General features: G+C 41.4%; 2 protein-coding genes across 2 annotated transcripts in view; both read right to left on the reverse strand.

Annotated features, from left to right (window-relative positions):
* Positions 1–18,793, reverse strand: part of LOC121248204 (auxin transport protein BIG) — a 38,518-nt gene that overhangs the window by 13,237 nt on the left and 6,488 nt on the right. Inside the window, 5 exon segments of the mRNA XM_041146595.1 lie at positions 5,760–5,940; positions 6,061–6,678; positions 12,365–13,770; positions 13,773–18,455; positions 18,549–18,714. Of these exon segments, the coding sequence (XP_041002529.1) occupies positions 5,760–5,940; positions 6,061–6,678; positions 12,365–13,770; positions 13,773–18,455; positions 18,549–18,714 (7,054 nt within the window).
* Positions 297–1,500, reverse strand: LOC121248205. The gene is made up of 2 exons (XM_041146596.1): positions 1,142–1,500; positions 297–1,106 (listed from the first exon to the last, which is right to left on the reverse strand). Exons 1-2 carry the CDS (start codon positions 1,229–1,231, stop codon positions 393–395), a joined length of 804 nt encoding a protein of 267 aa, XP_041002530.1. The 5' UTR covers positions 1,232–1,500; the 3' UTR covers positions 297–392.

Here is an 18,793-nt window from a genome sequence, read left to right on the forward strand (position 1 = left end):
CCATGAGCTCAATATATGGAGTCACTGACTCCATTTTAAAAGAATTCCATTTGGACAAATCTGAAAGGTTATAACACCCAAGTCTCACATTGGTAAAAAATAATTCATAATAAGTTATAAAGAGAGCCATGGATGTGAAGTCACAAAAAAATGACATTTAATGAACTCTAGTGTAGAAAAGAATGTTGCTAACCACAGAATAAGAGGAGAGTATCTTCAAGACCCCAAGGCCCAAGGGTTATGAGCAACTTATCCAAACTTAAGCAAAAGCAATGCAGGTCAATGAACACTAATACCTTTAAATATATATTTTTTTTATAAGTAATCAAAGAGATTGTATTCATAGAACTAGGCAAGGCCCAGGTACACAGGAAGTATACATGAAAAAACGCCTAGCTAGAGGTTACAATAGAAAGGAGAAGATCATGGACACTAGATCCATTACAAACTATAGCCCCCGCCCATAGGAACAATGACTTAAAAAAGAAAGCTTTAAGCTCAGACAAAGTTCTCTCATGATCATCAAAACATCTAGCATTTCTCTCACTCCAAACACACCAACACAAGCATATTGGTACCAATCTCCAAATTGCCGCTACCTGAGAATCACCATGAAGGCCTCTCCAACTTGCTAGAAAGTCCACCAATCTACAAGGCATAACCCAAGACAATTTGACTCTTAAGAAGACATCATCCCATATAACCTTGACCACCTCGCAGTGAAGAAGTAGGTGATCAACTGACTCCTCATGCTTTTTACGCATACAACACCAATCTAAGACAACAACCTGACGTTTCCTCAAATTATCTGTAGTGAGAATCTTGTCCAAAGAAGCTGTCCAGACAAAGAAAGCTGCTTTTGAAGGAGCTTTCGTCTTCCATATGCTCTTCCACAAGAACATCGACAAACCAGGGTTCGTGAGCTTATGGTAAAAAGAACTGACAGAGAAAGTACCTTTCTTAGAAAGATTCCAAAGCATCTTGTCTCTGGAACCCCTTTGAATACTTGTGGAATATAAAGCTGCAAAGAACTCCGTAAAAGACTCCAATTCCCAATCATGAGCTGCCCTAATGAAATCCACATTCCATTGAGGGGCGCCATTTGAAAAGACCACAATGTCAACAATCGAAGCCTCCTTAACTCTAGCAAGAGCAAAGATGGCAGGGAAGGTATCTCGTAAACAGAGGTTGCCACACCATATATCAAGCCAAAAAGGGACACGCGAACCATCGCCTACCACAAAATGTTCATGACCCCGGAAGGTCCGCCAATGGCTTCTAATGTTTTTCCACAAACCCACTCCATGAGAATCGCGTACCTCATTCGAGCACCAGCCACCCCAAGCTTCCCCAAATTGAGAATCTATGACGGACTTCCAAAGTGCCTCCCTTTCATTTTAATACCTCCACAACCACTTGCCCAAGAGAGCTTGATTGAATTTCATCAACTGGTGAATCTCCAACCCTCCCCCCGAAATTGGGTACAAATTGTAGGCCAATTAACCAGGTGAAATTTGAACTCCTCCCCCAAGCCACTCCATAAGAAATCCCTTTATATCTTCTCTATGCGATTAGCCACCTTTACAGGAAGCGGAAACAAAGACAAAAAATAGGTGGGTAAGTTAGAAATGGTGCTTTTAATCAAAGTCAACCTACCACCTTTCAACAAGTATAGCCTCTTCCAAGCAGCCAATCTGCACTCCACCCTTTCGACTACATCGTTTCAAATCCTTTCAAATTTAAAAGAAGCACCTAACAGTAAACCAAGATACTTCAAAGGAAGTGAAGATATCTTACATCCCAAGGTGGAAGCTAGAATCTCCACATTAGGGGCAGCCCCCACTGGCACTATTTCCGACTTTGCAAGGTTAATGCTCAAACTTGACACAGCAGCAAAGCAAAGGAGAAGCGCCCTCAAGTCTTGGACTTGTCCAAGGTGTGCACCATAAAAGATGAGCGTGTCATCAGCAAATAATAAATGAGAAATGTGGAGATTGTCATTCCCCACCGAGAAACCATGGAGCAACCCACCCTCCACCAAACCCTCAATCATCTTGCTGAGCGCTTCCATGACAAAAAGGAAGAGAAGGGGAGAAAGCGGATCTCCCTGTCTCAGGCCACGAGAGGAGTTGAAGAAACCCACCGGCGAGCCATTAACCAAAACAGAGAAACGAGCTGAAGAGATACAAACTTCTACCCATTTCTGCCATTTCCCCCCAAAACCGCTTCTTTCAAGGATGTAAAGGAGGAACTTCCATTTTACATGGTCATATGCTTTCTCCATGTCTAACTTGCATAGCAGCCCAGGTTCTCTAGACTTCAATCGACCATCCAAGACTTCATTTGCAATAAGAACCGAGTCAAGAATTCGTCTACCTTTGACAAACGCATTTTGCGGTTTCGAAACAAGTCTTTCCACCACCGAGCTTAGTCTATTTGCTAACACTTTGGATATAATCTTATACATCCCATTCACAAGACTAATGGGGCGAAAGTCTCTCACACCCGTAGACCCCACCTTTTTAGGAATAAGGGCTAAAAAGGTGGCATTGAGACTCTTTTCAAATCTAGCATTAGAATGAAAATCAAGAAAAACTTGCATGATGTCCTCCTTGACCACCTCCCAACAAACTTGAAAGAAACCCAAAGTAAAGCCATCCGGACCGGGAGCCTTACCACTTGCCATACCTCTGATAACACTACCCACTTCCTCTTCTGTAAAACGCCTTTCTAGCCACCTTGCGCATTGCTGGTCTAAAGTGGAAAAAGACAAACCATCCACTCTCGGTCTCCAATTATGCTCTTCAGACAATAGTTGTTGATAGTAATGTTCAATGTGGTTCTTGATAACCATCTGATCCGAAGAAGCTACCCCATCTACCATCAGTGTATCAATAGCATTGTTCCTCCTGTGAGAGTTAGCCATCCTATAGAAGAATTTCGTGCATTTATCCCCTTCCTTAATCCAGAGTACCCTTGATTTCTGTCTCCAAGAAATCACCTCCATCAAAGTAACCCTTTCAAGATCAGCAACTACCTGGCTTTTACGAATTTTCTCAAGTTCAGAGAGGATTCTGGCCTCCTCCTCACCTTCCAGACCCTGTTATTCCTCAATAAGAGAGCGCTTATGCTGAAACACATACCGAAAACTTGCTCATTCCACTGCTTCAGGTCCTGTTTCAGCGCTTTCAACTTTTTCGCTATAATAAAGGTTGGAGAGCCTTGAAAACTATAGGAAGTCCACCATTGTTTGACCATGTCTACAAAACCGTCAGTTTTAAGCCACATATGTTCAAATTTGAAATACCTTCTACCCCCTTGGATGCCTCCACAATCTAAAATGATGGGGAAGTGATCGGAACATAAACGGGGTAATCTTCTTTGAGCTACATCCGGGAAATGAGACTCCCAATCGGAGGTAAGCAGAAATCTATCGATCCTTGACCAAGAAGGAACATCACGGTTATTGGACCAGGTAAACGTGCCTCCTGATAGTGGAATATCCATGAGCTCCAGTTCTGAAATGAAATCAAAAAAATCCCTCATAGCAGGAGTGATGTGGAGAGTTCCCGACCTTTCGCTTGGAAAGCGCGAAGTGTTAAAGTCCCCTCCGATGCAACTTGGTAGATCCCACCAACTAATGACCCCGCCAGTTCTTCCCACAAAAAACTTCTCTTAGAATCAACATTTGGGCCGTAAACACCAGCAAAGGCCCATTTGAAGCCGTCTTCAAGAGTAACAAAGGAGCATGCAACCGAGAAATCACCCACACACTCATCTACCATTTCCACCACCCTTGCATCAAACATAATGAGAACTCCCCCGGAAGCTCCTCTTGAAGGTAGATAAGACCACCCAACATGTTACCCTCTCCATAAGCTTCGAACTACTTGTCTTGTGATAGCTTCCAACTTAGTCTCTTGTAAGCAAATAATATCCCCTTTCCATTGGCGAAGTAAATTTCTGACTTGGAGCCGCTTATTAGGATCATGCAGCCCCCTCACGTTCCATGATATTATTTTTGGCTTCATGGAACAACCGTTTTACCCTTCCCCTTGCTACGCTCCCGAGTAGAGCTCTTCTCACCTCCATCCTCTTTCATAGCCCAATCAAGCCTTCTGAGCTCTCTGTCCCTTTTTTTTTACCAAAGCCACAAATTGATCGGACTTGGATTGGGCATTCACAGCCTCTACAGCTGTAAGAAGGGCCATAAATTCAGCTTCAAAACCCCCATAGAGATTCCTACCATATGCTTAATATCCATTGCTCTCTGTATAACCCAGTCAGACACATTGGGATGAAAAGAGAAGATTGGAGTTGGTTCAACTTCCCCCTCCCTGTTATCAGAAAACAAAACCAAGGTGCCAGCATCTTCTACCATCTTCAATCCCGAAGAAACTACCAATTCCGGTAGAGAGTCCTCCACCAAAAATTCAGGCATAGGGACAAAGGGTACCGGCGACATTACCTTAGCCACCACAATGGGTGGAGGCCCATCCAAGGGCTCCCCGAGTTCCAACAAACTTTGCACAGGGCCAAAGACAACCTCGGGAGTTGCTGTCACTTGGGATAACAACTTTGTGGTTGTCGTCACCCCCACAGAGTCCACAGAGGGTACCGGCGACAACATCTATGCCACCACAAAGGGTGGTGGCCCATCCAAGCACTCCTCGAGTTCTGTCAAAGTTTGCGCAGGGCCTAAGGCAACCTTGGGTGAAAGCTTTTCTTGAAAAATCAAAACTGGGGTTACCGTCACGTGAGTCGCCGGCGTTAGGGAAGCCGAGAGATTGTGCTTCAAAGCATATTCCGGCGAAGGAACGGCTACATAGATTCGGCAAGGTTTCTGCCTCCTCCTCCGACACCAACACCGTCGCCCCAGAACTCTCTGACGAACCCACCGCCACCTCCGACGGGATCGCCTCCCTCGCCGTCAATATATGGAGTCACTGACTCCATTTTAAAAGAATTCCATTTGGACAAATCAGAAAGGCTATAACACCCAAGTCTCACATTGGTAAAAAATAATTCATAATAAGTTATATAGAGAGCCATGGATGTGAAGTCACATTGGCTACTTGCTAGTTGAAATTGGACTTTATATAAGCAATTCTGAGGAAACTTCAAATTGACTAGTTTCTTCGGGGTTGTAATGCAAATGCGACTAACACTTTCCCTAAGTGGTTACATATGGTATCAGAACTACCTACTAAGGCTAGTCATGTAATATTTTTTTTTTATCAGTAAGGCTAGTCATGTAATATTGTAGCACTATGACATGGCCTTGATGAGAAGATCAGGAATTTAAGAGAGAGAGTTTGTAATAACCCAATCTCACATTGAGAAAAACCATAAATCATGAGTTATAAAGGTAGTCATGGGCGCTAAGTTTCACACTAGCTACTTACTAGGGAAAAAAGGGTTTTATAAGTAATTCTAGTAAAAATTGAAATTTATTAGTCTTTTCAGGGTTATAGCACAGATCTAGCTAAAGTTTTCCCTGCATCGTTACAAACCACCTAGGAACACCACCGAAAACATCATCTTTCTACGGTCAGCAAACCAATAACATCACACCATGCCCTGCTTCAGTCCAATATTAAACTCAGGTAATATATATTTTTTTATAAGTAAAACTCCGGTAATATATAGCATAACCATTACAAATATTTCAACAGATATCTAGTGTAAGTTTGAGGAACATAAATAAATGGAGATGGAAAGCCAAATCAACGAATGGTGGATTAGGAACGTAACGATACCATTCATCTCTAGAAAAGTAGCCAAATTAGACCGACGCTGCAATGCAATCTTGGAGACTGCACGCATCTGGGCTGTAAATTCTTCAATAATCCACTTTCCTGTAGTACCACCAATCCCAAGCCTTGAAGAAAGTGCAGAGGCAGATTTCACCACCCCAAGGAGACGCATGGTGTCCTTAACCTGAGTCAGAAGCTTCAGTTAGATTGAAAGATGCTCGTGCATCTTAATATAAAGCATTTACATTCAGAGACAAAAAGATAGAAAAAAGTTTACACATAAAAAATTGAAATTTAGTAGTACTTGGTAGTATAACTCTTTTTTGGGGAATACAGCTTGCAAAACACGGCAAGCAGCAGCCTGCAACAAGGGTTCCCTGTCACTTTCAAAAATTGTTTCTAGTAACTGCCTGCACTTGAGTTTGCCCAGCTCCAGTTTTACTTCCTCATCCTTTGAGCATCCTTGTGAACTACACAATGAATAAAATCTAGATAGAAGCTTAAGACCATCTGATATGACCTGCTCCTGAATAGAAGCAGACTGCATTGATCGGCGCTTTTTACCAGATGCTGCAACTGAGGAATTGGAACCAAGCGCTCGAGCTTCCATATCCAAAACTGCGTCCATTTTCTCTTTCCAACCAAATTCATCTTTAGCTCGACCATATACTTCCAGCGAGTCTATTCTAGGCAGAGCAGAGCCACTGAAGGTTGGTCCAACAGAGATTGTAAATTCTTCATCAGCAAGGAGTGATTCAGCAACCGTAAATGGTATATCATACCAAGAACGCATGCCCTCATCTAGTTTAACAACCCTCTGGAAGATAGTAATATCAGAAGGAATATGGCTTGCTGAAGTATTACCCACATGCACACGAAAACCAACCATGACTATATCAGGGTTTGAATTGAAGACAGATATCTGTGAAAACAGGAACATTACAATTAGAGAAGTTTGAGACAGCTGAGAACATACAAATAAATCAAACAAGAATACATATAGAATTCCACCCAAAATGTACTATACTTGACAGGGAAAAAGATCAAAAAATTAACCAATGCATCCTCATCGGTGTCAACATCATCAAAATTATGATTAAATCACTAATGGGCTTAAGAAACAGAAAGCGACAACAGAAAATCATGAATAGAAGCTCCATTAATCACTAAAGCAGAAAACCAAAGCAACAAAGAGTGCACAAAAAAGTTCTGAATTTGCTCCAAAGTATTTTATACAATAACTAATTAACATAAAACACCAAAAGAATACACGATCGACGATCCATGTTTGATATTCATAGAAATTGAATTTTTTTTAGAAAGTTGAAATGCTTCTAAAATACTAGGTCCACATTTTAAAATAGCGTACACATGCCATATACAGATTATATCATGCTGTATCCATAGCACATCCACAAAAATTGTTATTTATAGTTATGTATACCACATCATCCTCATCAGATACACATCATATGAGTAAAGCAGCTATTCTAAAGTGTCCATGCTTCCTGGATTCAGGCAGTACCATATAGTTCTCAGCAACAGGAACCTGAAGCCTATCAATAATCTCAGTGCCCAGGCCCTATCTATGGGACATTCTGGATATGAAAATATGCATAAAAGCATTGCCTTTCTATGACTAGTCGATTTCTCAAGTACACAATAGCAAAAATAAAATAAGTAAAGTTAACAGTACTTTCTATCCAAAACTCTCTCTCCCTCTCTATCGCTGAATTTAAAAATAAGTCCCCACCAACTCCCACGCAAACTAACAAACCCTTTACTCTCAATCTCCACATCCACCCATGTTACCCTCTTTCCCCAAATCCGAGTTTTCTTGACTAGGCTCCGATTTGGTCTCTCCTCGCTTTGAGTTCAGACTTCAGCCAAGGCTGGGTGAAAAATTATTAGTCTTCAGAGAGAGTAGCACGTGCTCAAAGGTGAAATTTGAAGGTGGAATGAGTGGGCATAACCCAGGCAATATCAACCCTCAAAAAGATCTCATCCCACAACACTCTTGTTACCTCACAGTGTAGTAATAGATGGTCCACAGATTCTCCATTCTTCTTATACAAGTAGCACCAGTCCAATACTACACATCCTCTCTTCCTCAAGTTGTCTGTGGTCAATATCTTCCCAAGAGCTGCACTCCAAACGAAGAAAGCTACTCTAGGGGGCACACAAGACCTCCAAATATTCTTCCAAGGGAACGGAGTAGTCTCAAGTTGTGTTGTCAAGATGCTATAATACGCCTTGACTGTACATAACTTATGGTTATTAGACCTCCACTTCAAACTATATCGCTGTGTCAATGAGTTCTCCGTGGAATATAATAAGCTGAAAAATTCTGAAACAATAGATAATTCCCAATCATGTAAATCCCTATTAAAAAGAATATTCCACATATGCACACCATGAGAGAAAATACGCACGTCAGCCACTGAAACTTCCCTATCAGCTGCAATACGGTATAAGGCCGGAAAAACCCTTTCCAAAGCCTGGACTCCACACCACACATCCCTCCAAAATCTGATGTGACTGCCCTCACCAACTGTAAAGCGAACTTGATTTACAAAACATGGCCACCCCTTCCTTATATACTTCCATAAACCCACCCTATAGCCCCCACTTACTTCCGTAGAACACCAACCACCCCAAGCGACACCATGTCTAGCATCAATAGTGTCCCTCCACAATGACCCCCCATCCAAATGATATCTCCATAGCCATTTTCCCAATAAAGCTTTATTGAAAGTTCTCAAATTACAAACACCCAACCCCCTATTCACAACTGAGGCGTATACAGTCTCCCATCTAACCAAATGAAATTTCTTCTCCTCCCCCATTCCACCCCATAGGAACACCCTAAAGAGTTTCTCCACCCTGTTCACCACCCCTACAGGCATAGTAAACAAATATAAAAAAATAAGTGGAAAGATTAGTAAGAGTACTCTTGATAAGAGTGAGACGGCCCCCCTTCGATAAGTACACCCATTTCCAACCAGCCAGTCTTTTCTCTATCTTCTCCACTATCCCATCCCGTATAGCTTTATTCTTGAAAGTTGCTCCCAAGGGGAGACCCAAGTATTTCATTGGAAAAGAGGACACCTTACAATCCAGGAGACTAGCTAACTTGAGAATATTAGAAACCACACCCACAGGAACCATCTCAGACTTGCCCAAATTCACCTTTAGTCCCGACACTGCCTCAAAGCAAAGTAACAATGCTCTTAACGTTTGGATCTGGCTCTTCACAAAAAACTAATGTGTCATCTGCAAAAAGAAGATGTGATATGACAATAGTGCCACCATCACCATTGCCCACTTGAAAACCCGATAAGAAACCTCCCCCAACAACAGCCTGCACCATCCTACTCAAAGCCTCCATAACTATGACAAATAAAAGAGGAGATAAAGGATCTCCCTGCCCTAGACCCCTTGAACTAGCAAAAAAACCAGCAGGTGTACCATTAACCAGAATTGAGAATCGGGTAGTTGAAATACAATGACGCATCCATGTAATCCACCTAACCCCAAAACCACATCTCTCAAGCACATATAAAAGGAATTCCCAATTCACATGGTCATAGGCCTTTTCCATATCAAGCTTGCACAGAACACCTGAACCTCCCTCCCGTAACTTGTAATCCAAGCACTCATTTGCAACAAGTACTGAGTCAAGAATTTGTCTACTACGAATAAATGCATTTTGGGACTTGGAGATAATATGTTCTAACACCGGACTAAGCCGGTTAGCAAGAACTTTCGAGATTATCTTATAAACGCTACTAATCAGGCTTATAGGCCGAAAATCTTCAATAGTTGAAGCCCCATGTTTCTTAGGAATAAGAGCAATAAAGGTCGTATTAATGGACTTTTCAAACTTCTGAAAGGAGTGAAATTCGTTAAAAACCTGCATAACATCACCTTTTACAATATCCCAACAAGTTTGAAAGAACCCCATTGAAAAGCCATCCGGCCCCGGCGCTTTATCCTTTGCCATGCCGGATATGACCTTGTGGATCTCTTCTTCAACAAAAGGTCTCTCCAAAATACTCACGCTCTGCGAATCAATTTCCTCAAAATGCAAAGCACCAAGCTTTGGCCTCCAAGTAACCGATTCTGAGAGAAGGGACTCATAATACTGTACTATGTGATTTTCTAGCTCGGAAGGAGAAGATATCACCTAAGAGCCTGATTGAAGTGACTCTATGACATTGTTACGCCGGTGTGAATTAGCCACTTTGTGAAAGAACTTCGTACACCTATCGCCTTCTTTCAACCAAAGTGCCCTGGATTTTTGACGCCATGAAATCTCCTCCGATTGCAAGACCCTCTAAGTTTGCCATAACCAATCCCTTCCTCAATAACACCTCCTCCGAATTATCTCCCAAAAACTCTTTATTCTCAAGTTCCTGCAGTTCCTCTAACAGTGAAATCTTCTGGTTGTCAATATGACCAAACACCTCCAAATTCCACTTCTTCAAGTCTTGTTTCAATGCCTTCAACTTGCTTGCAAGAATGTAACTTGGGGTACCAAAAAACTGATATGAAGACCACCAACTACTAACCCTCTCTACAAACCCATCTGCTGTTAGCCACATATTTTCAAACTTGAAATACCGTCACCCCCTATGAATACCCCCACAATCCAAAAGGATAGGATAATGATCTGAACTGACTCGAGCTAATCTTCTCTGACTTACTTCCGGATATTTAGCTTCCCACGAATGAGAAACTAAGAATCTATCCAATCTCGACCAAACCCGCCCATTTGACCAAGTCATTCTTTGGCCATGGAGGAATTCAACGAGTTCATATTTGATCTGGATTTGATGTGGAATTTAACAATATTTTATTCAACTTTCAACTTTTATCTCATCTCATCTCATATCCGAAAACAAACGAGGCCTAAGTCTAATCCGCTGAACACTTCATTCCATAATACTCTAGCAGTCTCGCAGTGTAGTAAGAGATGATCCACAGTCTCACCGGAGTTCTTACACATATAGCACCAATCCTCTATGATCACCTACGTTTCCTCAAGTTATCTGTTGTCAAGATCTTACCCAAGGAAGCTGTCAACGTGAAAAATGCAGCTTTGAGAGGCACCTTATGTCGCCAAATCCTTCTCTATGGAAACTAATTATTCGGCGAGTGTGTGAGTCTTATAGAAGGAGCGAACCGAGAATGTACCTTTGCCTGCAAGTATCCACCACAACATATCAGCTCGCTGGTTGCTTGGTTTTGTGGAATACAATTAACTAAAAAAATCCTCAAAGCTGCCCACTTCCCAATCTTGAGCCGCCATATTGAAATTAATGTTCCATTGAACTTGCTCCCCCGATATCACCATGAGATCAGCAACTGAATCTTCCTTTTCACATGCAACCCGGTAAACAGAGGGGAATAGGTCCTTTAGAGCATCGTTTCCACACAATAAGTCGCTCCAAAATTTAATCCTAGAGCCCTCACACAGAACGAATCTTATGTTTCGAGTGAAAACCACCCATCCTCGCCTGATACGCTTCCATACTCCCACTCTGTGAGCCCCATTCACCTCTCTAGTGCACCAATCCCCCCACAAAACCTCCATATTTGCACGCAATCACCGACTTTCATAGGGCTTCCAGTTCCAGATTATATCTCCACATCCATTTTTCAAAGTAATGCCCAATTAAAAATTCTCAGATTTCTAATACCCAACCCACCAGAGGAGATTGGGGAGCATACCTAGTCCCAACCAACTCCATAAATTATTATTAAAATTAAATTTTATTTTCCCTCTTAAGAATAGCAGCAAATTTTTTTTGCCTCTTTTTATGAGTAAAGCCGTTAAAACCAAATCAGTGGCAACCTAATTGGGCAACTTACCTCCCTCTGAGGCAGATTCAAGACAGCCATGGGACACACACCATTTGTTTTCAAGGTAATTAATTCCATTCAATAAGCAACATACCATTTTAGCAAATTTGACACTTTTGGAATAGAAACACATTTGAGACTTAAAACCATGTCAGCTACAAGAAGATGAATTTAATGAGGCTAGAGATGGCAGTACCACCGTGTCCCATCCCTACACGTTGTATCCCCAGTCATTATTTTCCAAACTAAATAATCACCACAATATTTCTAATGATGTCACAGGTATCTCCCGTGGTTCTCCGATTTTCAATGACCTCCTACCCGAGACAATGTAGCACCACTTGCACAAGCAACTTTAACATATTTCGACACCATCCCACCCCCACAACACACGCGCGTGCACACACACACACACAATCAAACAAAACAAATTAATAAACGATAAACTAATTATCTAAACTAAAACGCTTTACTTGGGGTCTTGCCCATTCTTGTAATCAATAAAATCTTGTTTACCAATAAAAAAAAATTATAATGGAGTAACTGTGTAAATGTATAACAATAATAACACAAGGAGGCTACAAACATAAGAAGTAAAGTATATTACAGAATGCTCCCTTGTAAGTCAATTATGTCTATCACCATATGAGAAAGAACGAGATCTAGAAGAAGCTAATATAAAAAACCACAGATGAAAATAGGTAAACACACAACACAATAAATAGACTGTAAAGAAAAAAAACCTTAAATCCTGCAGGGCTGGGGCTCTCTAGATAGCCATCCTCAGATGATAAGCTCTGCTTAGCTGCATCAGAGTCGCCATTTCGGACAGCATCTCCGCCCAATTTCACATCTGCTGTAATGCACACTGTTTTCTCAAAAAAATCAAGTGGGAATTCAGGATTTTCACCAGCATAAGCTTTATTGCTGAGGATACCAGAACCCAATTTTTTAACCTTCTCTGATGTCACAATTGCACCAGCATCAACTCCAACAGGGATGTGTGAGTATATCTGAAGGCTTCCATCGTCATGTAGGACAAGACAATGGATTTTGTCTTTGGATAAAGGCTTGTAAGCAGTAACCCCAACTATGGGTGAGGTTGAACCCACTGCATGGCGCAGGTTTTGTGCAATTAATTCATGAGGCCCCATGGACATAGCAAGTGCAGAATTGGATTTCACACTAGAGAAGCAAACAAATAACCCACTGCCAACCAGCAACTCTTTCCAACGATGAAGTCCAGCAGGCCGCAACTTACCATCTTGCTCCTCATACACTGAAGATACCTCAGTTAAAGATGTTGCACTGGAACTTAGCCGACCAATCAATGTTGTCCCATCTTGGTACGATATGAAAAGTAATTTATACATTGATGAAAAGTACAAAGAGGAACCCTTTGCATGAATTTCTTTATCCTGAACACATACAAGTTCCTTCAATGGTGTAGCCCCAACATTACCTTCCACTGACAACTCAAGCCTGAATAAGCTGCCACATTCTGAAAGAACAATAAGAAACATCTTCCCATGGGAAGCCAAATAAAGGGTCGCATCCACAATAATGTCATCATGCAATGTGAAGTAGTGCAAGGGACTGATGTTGTCCTGTGACAGATCATATATTTTAATAAATCTGTTGGTTACCACCATTAACTGAACCTGAGAACCTGGAACCCAATCAACCCGCCTGATATATGCACCTTGCAGAGCTAGTTCAATGGCAAGACGGTCAGTCACTTCACCACGAGGGTTCAAAGTGAGGACCTGGCAATCTTCATAACCAGCTACAGCAAGATAGTTCTCTATGACTGAATTGAAAGCAAGATGGACAATTTCAAAGCGAACAGCATTCTTAGAGAGGGGCTTAACAATTGTCTTGTCTGCTGTTACAGGTGCAATGGTTGCTTGTCCAATTAACTGCCCAACATCAAAGATAGCAACTTTGTCACCTTCTCCAACAGCAAGTCGACCTCGAATACTGACACTGAGCAAGGATTTGACAAGAGAACCACTCGCTAAATGTGATTTAAGCTCCTTGGCATTTGAATAGTCAGCCTTTATTTTTAGGTCCAGTGATCCACTTTTATATGCCTTTTTCAACTGCAAGATATCGATGCCATAAGAAAGTACCTTCTCGTCGCCCAAATTGATTTCTTATCTTTTGAAAGGTTGGAGTCTCTTCTGCTAATTATAGAAGGCAATGAGGATGAGCAAAGGCCAAGAACCCGACCCTCAATGTCAAGCTCCTCTAGTAGCAGTGGAATCCTATCCTGAAGCTCTCTTGGAATAGATAACCCGAGGGAATTATCAACATCTGTATTAACATCTTCATCGAAATCTGAATCACTATCTGGCAGCTGATCTCCATCCTCAGTAAAGGGTAAGAAGGACTGAAAATTACTAGAACCTCGAACAGGAGTAACACTACTTCCAGTGAATTTGCGAGGCTTCAAGCACTGACAGTTGCTACCCCTAACACCACCAGCTCCACAATCACAGAAAAACCTACTTGAGCGAGAATAAACAACACGATGACCACGATGGCAAACTTTTGCACAGACAGAGCAGCAACCTTTTGATACAGTCAGATCACATGTATAGCAAAAATACCAATGCTGTTCCATGAAATTGCTGCCACTGGATGTAAAAGTGCATACTTTAGATGCAAGGGCCCTTTCGCTGTTACTATCCTCTTCCTCATCCTTGTCTATGCTAGCCACCTCACCATCAGAAGTCCCATCATCCTCATCTTCATCAACAGATGTTGCATCACATTCAAGAGATGAGGACACCCCTTCTTGATTAGCAGAAAGAACCAGGGTCTCAGAATTCTTCCCTGATCCTATCAGCCTAGAAGCCACAGATCCCATCCCAAGAGTATTGCTAGACAAAGACTTTCTGGTAGATCTCTCTGGCATATTCTTACCAGACCCACAATCAGTCAAGACAGTTCCAAGAAAGCCGAACAGAAACTTTAGCCCTGCAAGCAAACGTTCTTCACCAGCCAGCTTCTCCATCAGCATTACTGCCCTTTCTAAAAGCAATTTCATTGACGTCTCTCCTCTTGAAAGTTGAACAACAAGATGAAAGTAAGACTTGGCTGCTTGAATATCAAATAGCAAAAATGCAGTATCAAGTGAAACCAGCGCAGCTTCAAAAATATGACTTTGCAGTTCTCTTGATTGCAACACAGAAGGAGAAGATACAAGGCACAAAATAAAATTCATGGTTGATTCTCTGAGAGAGACAGAACTTCCTTTTGCACAGTTAACCACACCCGAATCCACCATGATGCAACCTAAAAGCCTTTTCTCCAACCATTTAGACAGGCGAAGTAAATCCATGCTGAGGAACTTATTTTGGATCTTTTGTCTAAGACCAGGACACAACTCTCCTGATAAGAGATCAATAAAGAAAGAGAGTGCCTTTATATTAACTGATTCGGAGCAACAGTCATCTAGTGAGTCAATCAAAACCAACAAATCACCATGTTGCAACCCATGAAGATCCTTCACCCATTCGGATACATCTTCTGCACCAAGATAAAATTGGAAAATGACAGACTTCGAGGGGTCTTTCCTGAGGCTATCAATTGTATCAATAGCCTTTGTAATTACCAATTCATAGATATCAGTATCACCTACTCCTCTGGCATTGATGTCCCTTAAAAGAACTTCAATGTGCTTCAGTAGAAATAAGTTAGAAACATCTGACCCTTCGAGCCCCACATTTAAGCTGTGATAAATAGCTTCACACTTTGCATGAATGCTTCCAAAGATCCTATCAAACTTGACAGTCATTACCGTATCAAGAATCTGACCAAGTAACTGAGTCTCCAGGTGGATATTTCCTCTTACATCTTTTATTCTGAGCAGCCCATCTAGAATGTAAATGATCCCTCTAATGGTAAGAATGCAAGAAAGAAGGACCCCACTAGGAGTTTGAAGATTAAAGGGAAAACCATGCAACATAAATTCCCAGTAGGCCCTGGATAAAATTCTAATATCCCTTTTATCAACAGTAGCATCTAACTTCAATAAGAGATCAAGAACAGGCTCCAGCTGACAAGCATCAGTGCGACTCTTTTCAAGGAGTTCATCTTGGACACACTTGTCGAATCCAGAATGCTTGAGAAGCAATAGACGTGAAAAAGTATCACCGTTGTTCTGGCTATTATCAACTGTGGCTAGGAAAGCTTTCTGATGGACCTGTAAATATCTTTCCAACATGGAAGTCAGTAGAGTGATCAGCATTTCAACTTGACCAGCTTCAACAATGGAGCAAATCAGGCCTTCAGCAGAAGTTATATACTCCTTGTCCCTAGAAGTGTTTTCGATCCATACAGGACTTGGTCCAGGAATTGCATTTTTCATGCAGTGTCTCCATATGCCAACATTAAGTAAGGAGAGAATCAGTGACAACCAAGAACCATTTCTAAGGAAATCCCAGCCTAGTTCCTCAATTTCTTCAGGTATGTGCATGGAAGACAATTTCTGCAGCAGCCCAACAACTACTCCAGGGACATTAGTGTCCTGGCCAAAGGCATCGTGGTGCCCTAAAAAAGAGTGGGTAAAGAAGAAAAAATGCGCCATATCGGATAAGTCCAAATCCTGAGGGCCAGCCAACAATTGAATCAGATTGTCTGCTGCAGTGCTCATACTAGGATAATCCCAACAAAGAACAAAAACATATCTTTCAACAATGAGATCCTCAATTGATGAAGCCTTTTTTCCTCTCCAGAAGCCCAGTATCCTTGAGAAGGTCACAAAAATATCATTCCAACTCAAGCATAAGCCATCGATGGCATCATGATCCCAATATGGTGAAGTAGGAAGGGCTGTAATATCAATCAGTTGATTGATCAAGCTACTGATGGGAGGCTCTTCAACGCATGAACTGACCAAATTATTCAGTGTAACTGATGACCAAGATGATATATGACCATTGATGTTATTATGCAGATGTGATACAGAATGGGGTGCTTCCCTCAACTTGGATCGCAAATCCAGAAGCAATGATGGAGGGCAAGTACGCGGATAAAATATCGTATGACGAAGCACTAAAATCAACCTCGAAACTATCAAGGCCCAGCATGACAACTGTGTGCTGTTAAGACCTGAAGTTGGAACATCAATTGCTCTTAAGGAAGAAAATATTATGTTCGCCAGTGTTGCCTTTTCTCCTTCAGAAGATAAGTGGAATGCCATCAGAAGAATCTCAATATGAAAAATAGAGGGAAGGGTCTGAAGAAGCTCCTTGAAGTTATGACACTTTAAACAAACAGCATTTGCCTTCTCAACAACAAAAGCCACAAATCCTCTATATATTTGGGTTCTGAACAGGCTTCCAGCCAAACCCACCCGACAGAATAGAGTGTGAGCTAGCAAGTTTAGAGTCCGATCATTGTACACAAACGTATCATTTTCAGCATTCAGAATTTTCTCAACAAGGTACTCTTCAAGGGAATCAGACAAAGCATGGCGTGTGAGAAGTTTGTGCAACAGTTCAAAGCAAAGTTCATGAATATTCCCCTTTTTCTTCTCTTCACGTGAACTGCCACCACCATCAGAAGTCCTGTCTTCAGAGTAACAGCCCTGACAATTAAGTAAGGAAAGCAAAATATCAATATGGTTCCTGCTGAGCTGTCTGCAGCCATCCTCATACATGGATTGATGCCGTTCAGGAGAGAATATGCTCGCCTCAAGAAAGCTTAACATTTCTGTAGCAGCTTGAATTGCAATGATGCTATGGCTGGAACTAGAATTGATAGCAACAGGTGGTTGATCATATCCATCTGTAGATCCCACAGAACGAGCACTTTCAGAAAAAAGGTCACCAAAAAGGGCTTCATCCTCATTGCAAACTGAATTTTCAAGTTCAGGGGTGGAACTAGTTTTTGGACAATTGGAAGACGATCTCTCCACTTTAGGCTTCAATTTTACTCCTTCAGAATGAAGGAAAAAAATAAGCTGCATCACATTGTCCACCCACTGATTAGCTGGAGGGAATACCAGTTTCAATAATTCTTCAACTGTATACCTCTTAAGTAAAGGAACCTTCTGAAAATGAATATGACAAGAAGGAGAATCAATCAGCAAATCAGCAGAACCACCACTAATTCCTTTTTCAAACTCCTCCCAATTGAGAGCCTGATGTGTTTGTCTCTCAATATCATGAATGAGTTTCAATGTGTAAAGAACACTGCGAGGGAAAAAAGCTAGTGGAGGCTTTGGGTTAGCCATGGAATTGTTGTATCTCCATACAGAAGAGTCCAAATTGTCCAAAACAGAAGCGACAATACATGTTTGAATATTCTGCAAAACACTGCTGTTGCAGAAAATAACCTGAACAAGCTGAAGAAACTCCTCCAACAGCGATAGAATCAAGCTCTCAAAACTACCCTCAACAGCAGCATGGCTACTTACAAATTCTAATGCAGGTCTAAACAAACTCGGCAATACATCAGCAAAAGAAGCAACAGCACGCACCAATTGAGCATCATATTCAACATAAGGAATTTCCTTTGCAAGATTTCCAAGTAATGCCAAAATCCTCAAACAGAATGAGAGTCTCTTGCTAAAATCTGTACCCACCATCTTCTCATCAGATATATCTGGGATTGCAATTAGTTCTTTGCAGAGCAAAATCAGACGCAATATGCATCCCACATGAGCAACAGCCCAATGCTGGGACAGAAATATCAGCTTGTTCAAATCTTGATGGGAAGCATGTGCAATGAATCCAGAGGTCTTCCTATCAGGTTGTATGCACTCAGAAGCTAGTGTCATATGTAGCCGATCAACCAGTTTCTCTTCTAGTGAACAACTAATACCTTTTAATACAAATATGAAGAGCACATCAAGACTACAATGCAAATCACAATAACATGACCACAAGAGATGATTAAGTTAAAATACAAAAATACCTTGAAGGCTGCATTTATTATGATTATGCATATCAATGCCACCACAATTACCGCTAACCATCGGCAACAAGTCTGCCAGGCTATTTACTGAACAATGCAGCAACGTGTCTGATTCTTTATCCATTCCATCTACCAACACAATCTCCAAAAGCTGTACCAAGTTATTCTGAAAAATAAAAACAAAATGGTAATTATCACCATTTAACCAATAAAATAAAATAAAGGATACAAGCATGTATAGCTGC

The sequence above is a fragment of the Juglans microcarpa x Juglans regia genome, chromosome 2D, assembly GCF_004785595.1.
Source record: "Juglans microcarpa x Juglans regia isolate MS1-56 chromosome 2D, Jm3101_v1.0, whole genome shotgun sequence".
In the NCBI taxonomy this organism is placed as follows: domain Eukaryota; kingdom Viridiplantae; phylum Streptophyta; class Magnoliopsida; order Fagales; family Juglandaceae; genus Juglans; species Juglans microcarpa x Juglans regia.

Bases quoted from the DNA above. Each gene is read 5' to 3' on its own strand.
- LOC121248205 (XM_041146596.1), bottom strand. From the start codon at position 1,231: ATGGTTCGCGTGTCCCTTTTTGGCTTGATATATGGTGTGGCAACCTCT. The intron at 1,107-1,141 runs TTAAGGAGGCTT...ATTGTGGTCTTT, and splicing joins CATCTTTGCTCTTGCTAGAG to TCAAATGGCGCCCCTCAATG.